The 17,679-nt window shown below is 46.1% G+C and overlaps 1 protein-coding gene across 1 annotated transcript in view; it reads left to right on the top strand.

Moving 5' to 3' along the window:
- The window catches only part of IQCK (IQ motif containing K), a 58,111-nt gene extending 57,860 nt beyond the window's left edge, over positions 1-251 (top strand). The window contains exon 10 of the mRNA XM_051632695.1: positions 180-251. Within this exon, the coding sequence (XP_051488655.1) occupies positions 180-187 (8 nt within the window). The 3' untranslated portion in view covers positions 188-251. The remainder of the gene's footprint in view (positions 1-179) is intronic.
- The last annotated feature ends 17,428 nt before the right edge of the window (positions 252-17,679 follow it).

The following is a 17,679-nucleotide window of genomic DNA, read 5'->3' as shown; positions in this document are numbered from 1 at the left end:
GATCAAACCCCCTCTTCGTGAGCTGCCCAGGTTTTTCTGTTGCTGAGACTGTCACCTACTGGTCATGGAGAAGCTCACCAGAATGTAAAGAACACAGTCAGAGTCTGATGAATTAAATATTCAGCTTTGCCTTTAGAAATTAAAGCACTGAGATGTTCCTCTTTTCTCACTGTAAACAGGGTGGTAATTCTGTAAATGAAGACAGATCAAGAATCAAGAAAGTTTCTTCATTTATGGAATGTCCAGGTTTCATGGAGTTTTAATGCAGAGGAAATCAGGATCTCATCACAATGGAGTTGTGAGGTAAAATGCTAGTTGCAGTTAATGCAATGGGAGCACAATAAGCCATAACCAGCGCTCAAAGGAAATGGGGGGGGAAGACAAAAGGACCAGCTATTCTGGTGGATTTTCATTGTGTTAGACCATGGATACAAGACGACCTTAAGAAAGGGCCACATCTTAATACTGACAGCAGAGCTGGACAGGAATCAAAGGATGTTTAATGAAGATCTATGCTACAGCTTTTACAGGAAAGGAGAAGAATTGCTTTAAAATGCTGTCTTAGCCCTGTTCTTGTCCTGACCCCACATCTATTGTCACTGCTAGCTCATTTCTGCCAGTTTTGGGGCCGGAACCTCAACTATTGTACACAAGAGAGTGTCGGGATTCATAGCTAGAATATGGGACTGAGGGGTGGGTTATCCTCCTGGTTTTGAGGTGTGGTTCCCCCTGTTCCTGAGAGCAGGTTAATGTACTGCCTGAAATGCTCTGTTCAGCTGGGATTTTTTTCTGTTTAAGACACAGAAATAAGTTATTGAGCTGGACAACAGATGCTGAAACTGGCTATTCCCATGCAGCATCCTACTGCATAGCTCTCCCTAGAGTCTGTGTATCTTTCTTGCAGGTAACTGAGCTCTGCTACTGGCATTCTGCAGGACTGCTGATGGGAAAGAAAGCTACTGCCATAGTGGATGTTTGATGACAAGTTTCTGCAGCTCACTTGGTATTTCACAAGGGTATTGCTGCCTGAAAGCACATCTGAAGTAACCCTCAAGCTCTCTGCCCTATGTTGTACTGAAACTTTAAAGAGGAGATTTTTTTTTTTATATAAGGATGTGTGAAAAGAGATTTCGTGTACTTCAGAAATACTTTTTGACCATGTCTAGAGTAACAATCCCTAGCACTGAATTTGGGCAAAGTAGCCATGTTTTTATTTATTACTATTTTTTTGTTGTTGTTAAATGGGTACATTATTTATCTTTATTTCCCTTCACTTCATTCCTGTGCTTGAACACTGACAAGTTTTAATTGTTGTCAGAGAAAACTGGGTGTCTGGATGTCTCTCTTTTGAAAGCAAGGGGCAGGTTAAAAAAATCAGTGAGATTAGATTCTGCATGAAATTCTATTGAATTCAGTGAAAAGGTAATTTCAAAGAATCAAGGATGCATTTCATGAGCAGCTTTGGTCTGGTGGATTAATATAGGATGCTGAGTTGCCATTCCCTCCACTGTACGGGAAGGATAATGGTATTTACCTCACTAGTCATTTCTCATGCACTGTTGTAAAAGAGCAAAACACTCCAAGACCATTCGGTGTCAAGAGCACTTGGAAACCTCTGGGTCACAGCCAGGTAGACTCTGGGGCCAGTTTTTACAAACCTCAATGGTGATAAACCATGACCTTTCCAGCTGCATTGAGAACACCAGCCTTTGCCTGAAACACTCTGTTCAAATTTGTGAATGCAAAACTAGAAAAAAAATCCCCCTGGCTGCCTTCTCTGCTATTGACCTACATTTCTCAGGAAAGCATTTCCTTGGAGCTGCTGGGATCTTTGTTCAGGCAGGAGATGGTTGGGGAACATTGTTTCTGTAGACACCACAGAGGCTTGGTGGGGCTCTCTGGGGCCTCATGCAGCCTCTTCAGTCCCATTTATCAGTTTATTTATCACATGGAGATATTCTGTCACCACTGGAGAAAGATTGCCTTTAAAACTGCTCTTTTGCTGGTAGATTTACTTTACACTGAGAGATAATGTGAGTTAATATTGTCTTTGAGGGTAAATGAAGGACAATGAAGATTCTAACCTAAAAAATGTAGCCTATGAATTTCAGCCCTGCACTGTGCACTCATTTTAATGGTCCTTGCTGTGTGTTTTATTGAAGGCTGAGTCATAAGCAGATCTTACTGCTTTGGAAGGAAGGAAATGGAGTTTGGGCAAAAACATGTGTCTCAAATGGATCCAGCCAACAGAGACTGCTCAAGCTGTGAAAATGCAACGATGTATCTCAGCAAAAGGGAGAACTGAAGGTCATAAAGAAATTCCTTGTGCTGTGTTAAGAGTTTTCAAAACTTAAAGCTTGTCTGGACTCACTGATGTTTCTGGTGACAGGCCCATCACAGTGAGAACAGACCCTGCTCTTATCTCTCCCCTTAAAAAACAGTTATGCAGTTAACAGGACTCCCTCCTGGGTCTTGTATTGCAGCATTATGATGAACATTTGCTCACCACCAGGGTGTTACACAGTTGTTGGGACTTGATCGCGATAAAGTTTTTTTGACTGAGGTTGCTGAGAAAAGGGAGAGAAGCTCTTGTGTTATAGGAGCACCTCTGCAGGATGCAGGATGGCTCTTTTGCAGATGTCCTTAGAAGTGTTGCCTTGGCCTGGGGAGGAGCAGGAGGAACCACTGTCTACTGGGCAAAATCAGCCATGCCTAGGATGTGCAGCAAAGCATCCAGCCCATTGTTAGAAGTCACCTCCATCTCACACCATAAGGATGACTGGACTGCAGTTTTGTGAAGAGAATTAATGAGATTTGACGGGGGATCTTTCATGTCCTTTGTCACAAACACCATCCTTTTTTTCTGTTTTTTTCCTGCAGTTACATTTTTGTTCTTTAAGGCAGGGGCTGGATGAGGTGTTACCCCTGGAAGCAGAGGTAGGCTGCTCTTTCTCTGGGGTGCTACTGGGCACATTCAGGGGGAAGATCTGAGACCTGTGCAGGGGACTGAAGACAGGAAGCACAGCCCAGGAGCAGGAGCAGCTTGGGCAGAGAGATGAAGAAACTGCAGAGCAGTGGGCAGAAGGCAGCCAGGCTCAGGGCTCCCCAGGGATCCACTTGGACAAGCACAGCTGGCTGCAGCTCAAAAAGTCACTGACTTGCAGCCAAGCCTTGAAATAGGGTAGGCAGGGAGCTGCATGTTCAGTCACTGATAGTTTGACTTTGAGTTTGTTTAGAAAGTTAAGTGTCTTGGTTTTTTTTTTCAGGTAAAGCCTGGCTGTTTGAGGTTAGAAGCTTTTTCATCTTCAGGGAGCACACCACAAAGAAGAGGTTTAGGTGTACCTAATTCAAAGCCCTGGGCCTTCCACCCTCTTTCTTTGGAGCAGGATGCCACTGCTGTCACACTATCAGAGGCAGTGAAAGGCCAGAGACATTGATTTGGCAGGATGTCTTTTTAGGAGCCACAGCCCTGCTGACAAGGGGCAGCCCAAGAGGGCTCCTTCCTGCCTCCTATGCAGGACTCCATGGTCCATCCTCTGCCTCCCCTGGAGTTATGGTAGGGCAGGTTGTCCTTGGCTGCTGCCAGTCAGTAAAGTGAAGAGTTAGAGGCCTGCAAAGAGACAGCAGCTTCTGAAGGGTCATTCACTACCACCAGACATGGCCAGACTGGAGGGGCTATTTATTAAATTAGTATTAGCAAAGCTTCCTGTCTTATGCAGCTGTGAAAATGTGGCCTTTTTCTTTTCCTCCTCCTCCCATTGGCCAGCTGGTGTTCCTCCTGCATGGTACAGAGGAATTTATTTTGTTAAGGTTCAGGCTCAGGCTACAGATCTGGCTAACAGGGGCTTTGGAGGACACCTGATGTTTCTGAGAGTCATGGCCATAGAGGACCACATTTCTCCAGGGTCCTTCTGGTTTCTAGCCTCCTTTGGGTTATATATTGCAGTAGGGAGGAATAAGAGGCCCTTTTCATCTTTAGGAACTAAGATGAACAAACTTAACAGGAAGAACGTTATAAACTTAGATTTAGGAATATTAGTGGTTGATTTTCATTAACTGCTTGACCTTAAAGAGTGATATCCAGATAGGTGTTTCATGTGCAGGAAGTCTCTGGTTTAAATCAGATATGTGCACAGCGACAGTGTCTTCAACATCCCTGGAAGGGAGGCATTTGTTGGCCCATGTAGCCCAAACTCAGACTGCTTCCAGCTGGCAGGCTGGGCCTGGAGCTCTGCAGCTGGGCAGGAGCCACAAACCAGTAGAAAGAATCTTTAAGGCGTTTAAGATACTCTGATTTTGCAAATATTTAAATAAGTAGCATTGTCTTTAGTTAGCAAGCCCCTTAGGTTTCATGGAACTTCAAGTTTTTTTGGCATTCTGACTTTACATCCTGATAAACTGCAGTCCCACTTGTGACTGTGAGGAAGGGGCCTCCAGCTGGACCTGTGCTACAAATACAACTCCAGGTGCTGTACACAGCTAGGGGCAGGCATAATATTTATACTTTTTGAATCTGGCAGGTGAATTTGTGTACCCATATAGAAAACACATCTGGGTTTAACCATTGTTTTGTTTGGGAGGATATTTTCATTTGCCTGTTGTTTGTGACCACAGAAGATAAAGGTCTTTAGCCAGCAAGATGAAGTGTTGCTTTGTTTTACTATTTACAGCGTTACATTTGGCTGGAGAGCGTGATGCTGTAAGGGTGAAAAAGCATGCAAATAACTTGTTTATCCTCAGAGATGGATGCTTTGTGCTGTAACAAGCTGTGCTGTCGGCTTGACCCAGCTTTACTTTCCCAGAATTGGGGGAGCTGACAAAACTTGCTGAGGAAGGCTTCAAACCAGCCAGCTTGTGATTTCACAAAAGTGCAACTCCACAAAGCATTGCAATGCTTTGATGTAATGGTATCGATTATAGGAGAAAGGGAAGGAAGGTGAGAAATAGAGATATTGAAATAAAATACCCAAGTGCAAACTTAAAGATCCCACAGAAACATGTACGAGCAGGGCTGTGAAAACAGGTAAGGTTTGTAAGGTAAACGGGGAAGCTGGTGACTGACAACAAAAGATGGTTAATTTGTTTGTTAAAATGTTTTTGTTTGTTTGTTTTTGGTTGTTTTAATTCAACCTAAAAAGATTTTTTCATACTGAAACATTAAAAAAAATTACATGAATTAATTATTTTAACAAAAGCTCAGGCCCCACACAAGCAAGAATATGTTATAAGAATTACTCAGTTGGTTAGAAACTCCTTTTTTGGTGGGGTAAGAACTTAATACATTTCTTAAATGGCATCACCTCTGAAAGGTGTCCTCTCTCTGGTAGAAGAAGAGCTTGAGTGCTTTACTGTGCCAATATGTCACCAGATGTCCCCAGGGAGGACTTAGAGCTGGTCACTGTCTCCAGGGACCTGTGCTGGAGCTCCCTGGTGCAGGTGAGGCCTCTCTGCAGAGGGACCCAGATTTGAGACCAGAGCTTGCAGCTTGTGTCTGGCAGGCAAGGTTGTTGTGCCTCAGGAAGATGTGGGAGATAACTCCTGTGCTATTTGGAACTAACTGAGCCCAGCTTTCTCTCGTATGAGCAGTTCCATGCAGGCCTGTGCATTTGGGAACAGAGATGTGAAGGACCTGTGGGAAGCCAGGAGCCTTTCTGAGAGAAGCAGGATTTACTTTGTGTCAAGTTTTCCTTTGTGTGCACTGTATTGTACTTCCCAAGCCCTGCCTGGTGTTTGCTTTAACTGAGACCCAGTGTGAGCAAATTACGCCTTAGGAAAAATGCAACAGAAAATTATACGCAGGAGTTTCTCTCAGTGTTTACACTAAAATAAAATGCTTAGATCAGTGCTTAGCCTGCCAGTCCTTCAGAATGAGGAACTCTCCAGAAAGTTTGACTTGTTAAGCAAATTAACTCTTGTCAGAACTGTAGTATCAAACCTCCTGCTGGGCCTCAGCAACGAGCTTCTAAAGCTTCCGGCGAATTTCTCACCTCAGACCACTGGCAGAGATGTCCAAATGAAATACATGCTAGGAACCTCAGCTAGTTTAGACACAGCCTGTCCACTTTTCTCCAGAGGAGGAAGGCACTGGGCCCGCACACCCCGCGGCTGCAGCGCCGTCCGGGCTGCGGGCGCCGCCTCGGGGCGGACCCGCCTTTCCCGCCCGCGCGCGGCGGCTGCCGCGGCCCCGGCGCGGCCGCTGAGGCGGGAGCGGGCGGTGCCCGGCGGCCTCCTCCTGACAGGAGCCGTTCTGGGGCCGCCACCTTTCCCTCCGGCCGCCACCAGATGTCCCCAGGGAGGGCTTGCAGCCGGTCACTGGCCCCATGGACCCGTGCTGGTGGAATTCTCTGGTGCAGGTGAGGCGTCTCTGAAGAGGGTCTCAGATTTGAGACCAGAGCTTGCAGGTTGTGTCTGGCAGGCAAGGTTGTTGTGCCTCAGGAAGAAGTGGGAGATAACTCGCTTCTTAGCAGGGGGTGCCTGATGGCAGCCTCGGGCCAGGAGCCATTTTGTGGCCAGTGTGGCCACCACGCTGCTCTCTGGATGTCTGACTGTGCTGCAGTGGGAGGGAAGGGATCCAGAAATCTCTTACTTACCTCACAGCAAGCATCTGAAGTGTGTGAGAGGCTTAATTAATTAATGCTTGTAAGACAGTGAGCTCTCCTGAGAAAAAAAAGCCATGAGGGGATGGGGAGATGACAGCCAAGTGCAGCTCATGGGGATTTCTGATTTATCATTAGAGCTGGCTGAAAACTTTATGTCAAACTACTGACTTGTGTGGTTTCTTTCAGAGCTAGGGCTGGGCTTAGGCATTCCTCCTCTCAGCCATTTATTACCACAAAGAAATGGATTATTGTTTTGTCTGCATGATCAGGAGCCAGGGGTCAGGCACAGGTGCCAACCCAGGTTTCCGTGTGTCTGAGGTAGGGTGTTGAACACATGGCTGGCTGAATTTTTCCACCAGGAACACAACAGTTTTGGGCTTGTGGTGACTTTTCTAGCACAGACAATCTAAATTGTTTTGACATAGTTCTACTCAAATCACATCCTTTTAGTTTAAAAATAGCAAATAAAAAAACATCTCTGCACAGAACAGTGCATCTCGTGTTTGCAAATTCCCCACTCTCCTGGAATTTCTGCTGGTGCCTCCACTGGCCCACGGGTGTGACCTGCTGGGCACTGCAGTCTCACTGCTGGCCAAGTGGGAGTCATGCCTCAGGGGCTGACACTGAGCTGATGTCCAAGCCTGGCCAAAGCCCAGCTCTACCCAAATTCAGGCAGAAGAAGGCCACTGTTTTATCTGTGTCAACTGAGTTGCTGGGCTGGAAAAGTCATTCCTATAAGTAAATAATTAGTAAGCAATTGGCCTCTATCTGGTGACTTCATGGTCACCATCAATAACCTAACACAATCTGTGATTATAGCCCAAGAGGAAAGTAAAACAATTTCCTTCCAAAAAGACCATAATTCTCTGGACTGATGTCAGCACAGCCTTACAACTCCAGGGCTATCTCATAAATTAGGAAGATTTTCAGGCCAGATATCTTTAGTAGTCTATGTGGGCATTGAAGGGCTGTTGTAATGAGCCTTGTAAAATAAAAGGCTTTCTTTAAAAAGGAGGAAACAACTGGTTGCCTTCAGCATTCAGGAACATGTGTGATGCTAAAATCACCTTAACAGATGTGATCAGCTTCTTGCTCTTTTTAGCATGTACCTGGAGTGAGGAGCTTTGCAGTTACCAGTGACAGGAGTGATAGGAGACACCTGCCCAGGATGCATGGAAAGTGGTAGCAGAGTGAGGAGATGAAGAGAAAAAGAAACTACCGAGTCTTGCTGTCAGAGTGAAGTAATGTTGCAATGACTAATCCCTTTGCAAACAAATCTTAGTTTGTGGTCACGACCTTTGTTATCTAGGCCCAGATCATGCTTTCCCTGAAGTCAGTGCCAAAGTGCTCCTTGACTTCACTGTCACACAACAAGCTCCAGCCTATTTTGTCTGTGAGTGGCAAGACATTTGCTCCTTGCAAATGATCCATGTGAGCTGAGTGGTGAGCAAGTCAATATGGTTGCTTGTGCCAGTGATAAAGCTGATCTCATGGGAAGTTATTGTGCCAATGCTTTTAGCCAGTAAACCTTTGGGCAGCAGTCATGCCAATGTTCAGATTCATTTAGCTGTGCAAGTAGCCCAGGAAAATCAATTGAATCACTTAGATGATTAAAATTACTTTGTCCAAAATGTTTCTAGCCTCTGTACTGGTCCTTGGTCTGTGTGGATGGCTTGCACACAGATCTGTGCACTTGAAAAGATGAAAAAACAATTTCACGAAGAGAACATGCTCTGCTTGAATGCAGAGAAGGTGACTATGAGAAAAGCAAATTATTATTTTCCCAATGGGATGTGTTGTTTCCATGTCTCTTTGAGCTGTAATATACTGTCTGTTAGAGACATAGAAAACTTTTATGCCAAGCTCAGTTAGTCCCTGATGCTTGCAAGTGTGTTTTCTTTATTTTTAGTATTTCCTGGAGAAGGGTTGAATCCATCCATGTGCAAAATATTGCAGTTGACAGGGAGGGAAGGCATGTATGTGTTCCAAGGCATGTGCCTGGGGTGCCTGCAGTTATATAAGAGCTCTTCTGACATGGCCAGTTACATAAAATGATAACACTGGATGGAAGGTAGTAAAAGAATGCAAAGAGGGACTCTGTTGGTAGCAATAGAACCTGTGTCACTGCAGGTGGCAGGAATGAAGTGGAAGAAGGGTCACCAGGTTCATTGTGGTTCTGCCTGTCTGTAATCTCCAGGTGCTGCTGACCTTGAGCAAGCCAAGCGGGAATCCTGCTGCAGCCCCCGCCTGGATGGCCATCGGCAACCATATGGTCATGCCTCTGCAGGCCCTGGGGAGGAATAAGGCCATGAAACATCCCAGTTAATAAGATGCAATCTTTGGAAAGCTATTTCTTTCAGTGCATTTTTAACAGAAATGTCCTCACTGAGCTGCAGGACATGTGGCACGGCCAGTTCAGCCACGGCAGCAGCAGGAGGGGGAGAAGGACTAGTGCTTGTTAATGATGCAGCGTGTGCTCAGCCCAGTAGGGATGTACGCAGGGATGCCCAGGGAGGCATGTGCTCCAGCTGTGGGAGCTGAGCCCCCAGGGTAGGACCCACAGCTCTGAAATCCCCAAAGCTGGCACATGGGATTGAGAAAGGTCTTTCCCTGTGAAAATGAAGTTCAGACTTGTCTGGGCAGACAGCAGACAGTCAGCCCAAATCCAAATGTGGACTCAGTGTACAAGGTGAGCTTCTCTGTAGGTGACACTCTTGCTCTGGCATCACCCCTGCCTCGCTGGTGCAGTGGCACCGTGCCTCCTGGCAGGAAGGGAGAGAGGATGGAGGTTTGTGCCACCTGGCCTGTCCTGCTGTATTGCAAGCAAAAAATCAGAGATCTCCCAGGAGAAAGCCATAATGCATTTATACTTCCTGTGTTTTAACCTATGTCAACCTTTCCATGTGTAAAGTCCAGCACTGTGACTAACCAAAGGGTCATAAAGGGCTAAATTTTGTCCCTGGAGTAAATATACCATTGTCTGCTGTGCAGATGCCAATGATCCATGCTGTTTGTGCAGCTTGCAGCATGGGCTCGGAGCACAGTGACCTCTCTGTGACACAGCTTTTCTTCATGAGACTTCTCAGTTTTGCAATTCACTGCTAAGGACCTTGTTTATGTCTTTGTATTGATGCAGTGACCAGGTTCAGTGGCAGGAAGGAGCTCCCAGGTATGGGGTGGACATCAGATTTGGTGAGGCTTCAGGAGTCTGAGAAAACACGTTTGCCAGCTTTTGATTGGTAACCTCTGGGATGAACTGGGGTACTGGGCCTTCTATCCTAAACTGCAACTCGTGCATGTAAGCGCAACACAGTCTGTGTCTGTCTCAGTATCAGCTAAGGTGAAGTGCAGGCTGGCCAATTTTAGTGCATTTCCAACAGATGGTGCTGCAATGCCACCAAAACCTAAATGCATGCACGAAGGAGAGGTTTTAGACATGGTTCCCTCTCTCCCCATGCTTTCCCCCACGATTTCCCAGTTGAATTGAGTCTTTTTTGTTTTCCCCATACACAAAAACATATGTCCTGGGGCTTTGAAGACTCATGGGCGTTAGGTTTGGCAGCAGTGGTGTGGAGAACGACAAGTGGGGTCTTCATGTCAAGCAGCTACGAGCTTTTGTGTGTAAGTTATGTTAGCAAAGGAGCCATCTTTGTCTGGGTGTTTTGGCTCACAGAGGGATGTTACTTGTGTGTTGGGTTTTTTCCCTGACTCCTTTAAATCTTCTGGCCACCTGCTTGTACTGTAAGGTTGGTAAGATGCAGTAGCATAGATCTTCTTCAGGGCTACATTTCTATAGCTCTGCAGCTGTTCGGGAACAATTAAGGTAATCAGCTACCACCTGCAGCCCGGGGGAGAGCTGCCTGTCCTGCCAGCTGCTTCTTAGGGCCTGAGCACATTAATAGATATTAGCTGGCCCTGACCAGCCTCACCTGGGGCTTCATTATCCCTCAGCTGTGGGCTGGGAGCTCTATTTAAGCTCAGCCCAGGGGGCTTAGCTCTTTCCTAAGCTATGTTGTAAGGGTGGTAGTTTCTAGTTCAGTCATAGCCCTGCCTGGTTAAGGAGCTGCTTCATCGTTGTGAACTTGCCTGGTGATTTCAACTCTTACTAGAATTCAGCCATGGCCTCTGTATCTGCTGTGCTCAGGTACTGTGGAGTGGTCCCTCTGTCCTGCTAGCTTTTATCTATTCTGGTCCTGAAGGTTTTTGTGCTCTGTTTCTGAACCCAAGAGAAGCTGCCAATGCTTTGGGCAAGGAAAGAAACTATTTATATGGTGAGGAGGTGGTTTGGTTCAGTCAGTTCTTGGGGAAGAGGAGAAAATGTATTAATGAGTGTGCTGTTAGTACCCACCTGTCTGCTCTCTGCTGTTGTTACTCATGGGAGCTGTGCTTGAGTAGCTTAGTGTCTCCTTGCTGTTGGCCTTGTTGGGGGTGCAGGGTGTCTGTCTACTGCCCCTCTCTGAATCTGCTCCTGTTTCTGCATGACTGTAGAAACTCAGTTTCCCTCTGATGTGATATGACAAATTTGTGCCAAGGAGCAAAGCTCACAAAGAATTTGAGGGGTAGAGAACTTCCCTCTTGACTGTGGTGGAATTGCTTTGGGGATATTGTGTGGGCTGAGTGCTCAGTATTGCACCAGGTGGTTGCTGGGGCTCCTGGTGAAAGATTTGGTGCAATGTCAGGTGTTCATTATTTTGAAAGATTGTTGGAGTCAGTGTGTGCAAGTTTGCTTCTTCTTAATTTAAAACTGATATCCTTCTTCTGTTACCTTTCCTGTGAAAGATTTTATACTTTCAAAGCACTTCACAGACAAATCAAATAACCTTAGGGGCTGTCAAATAATGATGTTGGGAAACTGAACTGAAACTGAGCTTTTTTGATAAGTACTGGAGACTGTTACTTGCCTTGGTCTCAGTGAGCACACAGGTAAAGCCAGCTTTGGCTGGCAGGAATTGTGTGGCTGCACTGAGGGTTGCTGCTGGCTTTATTGTAAGCAAGTAGGTGCCTGTTGACACTCAAAGTTTTGCAGAGAGCCTGGACTCTTCTGCTTGAACAGACACACTCAGTCATGTAAAAGGTTATAAATGTTCCCTATCTCAGCAGCCCTGACCTTATGGCTGGGCTGCAGAACAGTCTGGGGAGAGTGAGTCTGTGTGGCAGCAGGCTTAGCAAGAGTGCTGCAGAGGGCCTGCTCTAAAGGGGGAGGGCTACTCAAAAAACAACAGACAGGGGTGAACTTTAAGCAACACTGGGGTTTTGCAGTGAAGTCTGCAGCCAGGAGTTGCTGTGAGTGCAGAGCAAGGGGCTGCAGGGAGGGTGGTGAGGGACACTTTGTGGCACAGGGCCTTGGTGGCAGTGGGGACAATGTGTCCTCGAGTGTGATTAAACTGCTGTATCCTAGGGATGGTCACCTTGTGTTTAATACTTGTGCAGTAAGCCTGCAGTATGGCCAGGTAAAGCTCGTCTACAAAGGGTTGCATGGGCCTATCTGTCCTTGTTTCCTTCAGCCTGCCTGAGTTATGGTGATGTTAACCGTGGAGTGGTGGTAAGGCAGAGACAGCAGATGTGGCTGGGCTATTCTGGAGGTGGTGCTGAAGCAGCAGCAGAGGGATGTTTTCTGCCTTGCTCAGGTTGCTGTTTGAGTGCAGAACTGCACAAACACCTGCTCACATGGCCTCCTCGTGCTCCTGGTGTGGCAGTTCAGTTCAACTGGGCACTCTGTTCTTGCAGTCTGCCTGCACAGCACTGTGAATTTGCTATTGTTGAATAGTAATAGTGCTTAAGGAAGACACTAGGAAAAATACTAAAATACACCCAAATAAAGAATTGAGCATTCAAATTCCCTTTACTATAGTTCATTATCTTGCTACCTAGCCCCTTGCAAAGCCTGTGTGGCTTCTGTCACCAGAAACATGGCTGGGAATGAGGTGTGCTGGAACCATGAACAGCCAGCCTCTCAAAGCATTGATCAAATCCCATTATTAATAGCTCCAAAAAGCAGCTTGGGCATTGATCTGTGAGCTGACAATAATGCTGGTTGGCCAGGACCTTGATTTAAATGAGCATCCCATCTTTCGGATCCAACTTAATTATCTTGCCAAAAATTCAAGTTGCCCTTTTGTATCTTAAAGATATGAAATTAAGTGATTCCTTTTCAGGTCATATGCACCCCTGAAAAGCAGTGACTGTGTTGATTTTCCAGAAACCCAGGGGAATGTTTGAATAAATGCACAATCAAGTGACTGGTTCCCATAATTAATGTTGACAGTAAAATTTGAGACCTATGTCCACATAGAGGAAATGATGCTGAGATCAATTCACCCTAATTTAGTTGTAATTAACTGGATGTATGTGTGGTTGCACTTTGGAATAGTAACAGTATTTTCGCTGTCCTTGCATGACTATTTGCTCAGTGGATGCAGTCTCATTGCATTCAGAAAAAAAGACTTTTGAATACTGTATCCCTTTAAACAAATGTCTGTTTAAATTATCCTTAATTTCTTGGGCTGAAGTACCATCCTGGCAGGAGAGCCCTGGTAGTGGTGATGGTGGGTTTTTTTTACTTTTGTATGGCAGCTCAAAAGCTCAGCAAGGCAGCCAGTCTTCTTTCTCCAGCCTTTGGGCTCTAGCTCACAGCACAATAAGATCTGAGGAAAATACCTGCTCAGCAGGGTGTAAAGCAGTAAGTTATGCCTAAGCCAGCCTTTGTCACATAACACAACTTTCAGGAGAAGCTGGCTGCCTCATCTTGTTTCTTGCATCCTGCCCTTAACAGCAGTATTGGTGGGCCATGGCTCTGGTCTCAGTGAGGCTGAGGCTGCCCTCTGCCTCCTGGTTTTCAGGATTTTTCCCCTGCCTGCACAGAGGAACACTGAAATCCGGCAGGTTCGTGTGCAGGGTCTTGCTCACTCAAAGCACCAAAGCTCTGGGGCTTGTCATGCATCCTGTGCTCTGTGCAGACTTCAGAGGTTGGTGTCCTATCTAGTGCATCCAGGTTTGATGTTTGCAATCCTGGAGCAGCAGCATTATTCATGTGGCTCTGTTGCTGCAGTCATCTGAGCAGATGACTCTTTGTCACATGCAGACCTCCCACAGGTGGGCCTCTTGGAGGTTCTCATCTCTGCTTGTGTCACTGTGGACTAATCTTTTGGCCCAGCATATCTACACTGGCCCTGAAATTCCAGCCCTGCAGCTCCTCTTAGAGATACTAAACCTCTGATTCAGGGAGGTCTGACAGCTAAAGTACTTTCTGTAGCTCTCAGGCCTGTAAGGCAGGACACAAGCCTGTTGCTTGTGTCCGATCTGATTTCTGGATACTCCTGAGTTGTGATGTTCCTGGAGGGCTGTGAGTGGTGGCCAGCCCTCCTGGCAGTGGCAGCTGGGGGATCTGTAGGGAGGAAGCTTGGCTAAGTTGTAGTCATGGGACATGATGCCTTTCTTCTGCCCTGGGAAAAGCATGGTGAGGGCAGGTTAGTCAGCCCTCAGAGTGAGCAGGGACACCTTCACAGCTGCCCTCTCTAAAGCATGTCCCTGGACCCCAGACCTCAGGAAGAGCTTTGATCCTGATGGCTCCCTTGCTTGAGCACCACCTTCACCAGCATGACAGTGGGTGGTATACCCCATCCCACTGTGGGCTGTCTGTGGAAGAACCACACAAACAGTTGGCCTGGACCCCAGGGAGAAGCCAGTTTGCCCAAGAGGATGAAAGTGAAGCATCACTTTGTAGCAAGATCAGGGCTGTCCCGTGCCCAGGGCTGGTGGCGCTAGGTGGCACCATTGAATTAGGAGCGAGGAGTTGGAACAGGCAGAACTTGGGAGCCGGCAGTTGTATCTCCTAGGGGAGCCAGGGAGAGCTGCTCAGGCACATCTTCTGCTGGTGTACCTTCCGCCACAGCTTAGTCTTTTCCTAGCACTGAAGGCAATATGCACCTCTCACGCTCAGAATCATTGAATACCAGAGCTGCCTTTCACCCTGGCTGGTGGCTCTTGGAGGTTCTTCCCTCTTCAAGCAATGTAGGGACAGGTCCCAGCACGGCTGGAGAAGCAGTGGATTCATCTGAGCATGAGTAACGCACAACAGCTGAATATTGCTGCTGCCTTTTCATCCCTCAGCATCCCTATGGTCTTGCTGGGTAATTAGCTTTTCTGTCACCAATTGTGGCAGTGGCAAGGAGAGATTTTTCCCTTTACCTTTTAAAAATCTTTCAGTTTCTGGCCTTTTATCTTGTTCTCATCCAGCATTACAGGGTCTTTGCTGTAAACTTGTGCTTTGTTTGAAGTCAACCTGTACTGAGAGAACTTGCTGTGGGCATACTGACAGTGATACAAGCAATAGCTGTAGGAAGAGCTACTCCAAGAAGACTTTTCCTACAAGTTTTTTATTAAAATAAAATTTTAATCGGAACATTCACTGGTACATGTAGGTTTAGAAATTGGAAACCAATACTTTCTGGGGGTATTTTCATTGTAAATATTTAATGTCACACTTCTGCTCTAGAACCCAAGTGTAAAGTAATGGAAAAATAGTGCTGGGAGTAGGAAGGGATAGTAGAATACTTGCAGAAAATTTGAGACTAATTATTAAAACTAACTAAAATAAGTAGTTGCTGTAACTAAATAGTGCAAGATTAAAGTTTGCTGTATGTTATGAGAGCAAGCAAAACATTTTGTTGCGGAAAAAAATGACTGTTGCCCACTTGTTCCTCCTTGCTAACACTGATCAGTGAACCCAGTGGAGTGGGGCTGTGCTACCCTGCCGCTGGGGGGGAAATGGGGCTTGTGTATCTGGAGGATGCTAGTGCAGTGGTAGGCTTAGTTGCAGCTCCTTTGGGGCTGATGGAAGCAGCTCTGCACGTTGATGGTAGTCAGCTGCAGCTTTTGATGCTTTCCACATCTTAAAATGCAGCTTTTCAGTGCTGGCTCATTGAAGGTCATCTGTGCTGCTGGGTGCAGCCTGAGCTGGACCAGCCCCAGTGCTGTCCAGGGAGACCTCAGGCTGACTCAGAATGCAGTCTTGAAAACCCCATAGTTACTGCTAAGGGGGCTATTTATTAAATTAATACATTAGCCTATTACCCGTTCTAATACTGTAAGTATACACTCATATTAGGTCATTATATGTTTAGGTAAAGTTTTTTTACCTCTGATTCAAGCTTGTTCCTCTATAGAAGATTACTTTGAGCTATTTCCTCCTGGTCTGCCTGCAATCTGCTCCCATCTGCCCAGCATCAACTCCAGCCTTGCTTGATTCCGCTCCTGGTTCCCCTTACTTGGAAGGGCACCAGCTGAAATACAGTGCAAAACAAAATCACTTCCCCCTAAAATATAAAACATGACAGTGATTTAGAGCAGTTCCTGCTGTTTATGTCAGTGCATGATTATTTAGGGTAAAATGTGTTCAATTTTTTTACTTCCTATTCAGAAAATGTGCAACAGGGAATAATAATGGATGAGTAAGCACAAGTTTTGGCAGTTGGAGTTAAAGATATCACCTGAGATTTGGCATCAGGAGTCTTTTAAAAAACTTGTTATCTCTTTAATGCCTTGAAGTATCAGTTAATGCATTGAATAGACTGTCATACAGGGTATGAGGACCATGATTAGACAGTTTCTCAGACTTCACCTATTGGCTGAAAGATATGGTCTTGGCATCTCTTCCAAAATAGTTTGTTGAGACTTTGTTCTGGGGAGAGACAGATAAAATTTCCATGGATTAGAAGAGGAGGACTTGAGAAACCAAGTGGCAGAAGTGATAAGTGATGCATGGTGTTGGGGAAAAATGCTAGAAGGGGTAAGGGATATAGAACTAGGAACTTGGGGATGGAGAGAATCTGAAATGAGCTGAAAAAAAATAATTGGCACTGTTTGCTTTTTTCCTGGTTTGCTCTTTGTCTAACCTCTAGCTGATTAGACAGACGGACCCATCCTTATAGCAAAGCTTATTTCTTCTAGAAGTGCAGAAGGGACAGTGAAATCAGAACACTGTTCATTTGTGAGTGCTGGGGGCAATATTTAGTGCTACCTGGTGTCAGGGACAGTGGCTGGCGAGTCTGTGTTTGTAATGCTGCTTTCTGCTGCTTTCCAAGGGAATTTCAGTTTGCTGGGTGTTGCTTTCTCCTATCTGCTGTGCAGTTCCTCTCTTTACAAATGCATTGCTGGGTATGAACCTTAGCTTTAGGGAAACTGGTGTTGAAATGAGACCCTGAGGCAAAAACTTCCTTGTTGCAAATACTTGTTGCTGTGTTTTTGATAAGTAGGGTGAGCTTACCAGAGGATGATCCTGTAACCTGCCCTCCTTCATGCAGACACCTGTGTCCATGTGTATCTTTAGTTTCTGAGCCTTCCAGGTGTTAATGTGGCTAACATCAGTGATGGGCCAGCTTCCCTTCATTTGTTCCTCAGGAGGGATGTGGGCAGGGAGTGTCTTGCAATGGTAAGCTGTTGGTTTTTAATGTATAATCCTTTATTTGCAGAGGCAAAGCCCAGGTAAACCCTGAGTCCTTGGATCCTCTTGCATGAAAAGCTTTCTGCCAGTTCTGTCGGCCAAGGAAACTTATCTCCCTATCTCAGCCTTTATTGAGGAGTGGAGGTGATCTCTTGGCATAGAGCATATGAAAGACACCATTCTTGAATGTCACTCCAAAGAAGCCAGTGTATGGTGGTGGACACTGGTTTTCATTGCTGGAGAGGTGCACTGCGGTGGTCTGTGTGAAAGAGGCTTGAGTTAAAGAAGCTGATCATGAGGTCCCTGAGAACTTGCTTGCAAGTGATTTGGCAGCAGGTGGTACTTTACCAAAACCATGCAAAGCACCAGGTGTGTGTCCCACTGTGGCAGTGGAGGCTCCAAGGGGAGCACAAATGGCTCAGGTTCTTTATGGAGTGCTGGTGTTGGAGTCTGGCAGCTGCATTAGCCTCAGCAGGATGTTACACAGCGTGTATGTTCCAGTGTTTCAGAGTAAAGGAAGAATGGTCTTGTCAAGGCCACTGTCTCAAAAACATCCAGTCTTGCTCCACTTAGGCTCTGATGCACTGAAATTGATAGTGTAGCAGCCACCCTGATCTACCCAGAAACAGCCTGTGCTGC

The sequence above is a fragment of the Apus apus genome, chromosome 14 (assembly GCF_020740795.1).
Source record: "Apus apus isolate bApuApu2 chromosome 14, bApuApu2.pri.cur, whole genome shotgun sequence".
Taxonomy (NCBI): Eukaryota; Metazoa; Chordata; class Aves; order Apodiformes; family Apodidae; genus Apus; species Apus apus.
Note: the sequence above shows the minus strand (reverse complement) of the source record. Positions and strands in the feature narration are given on the sequence as shown.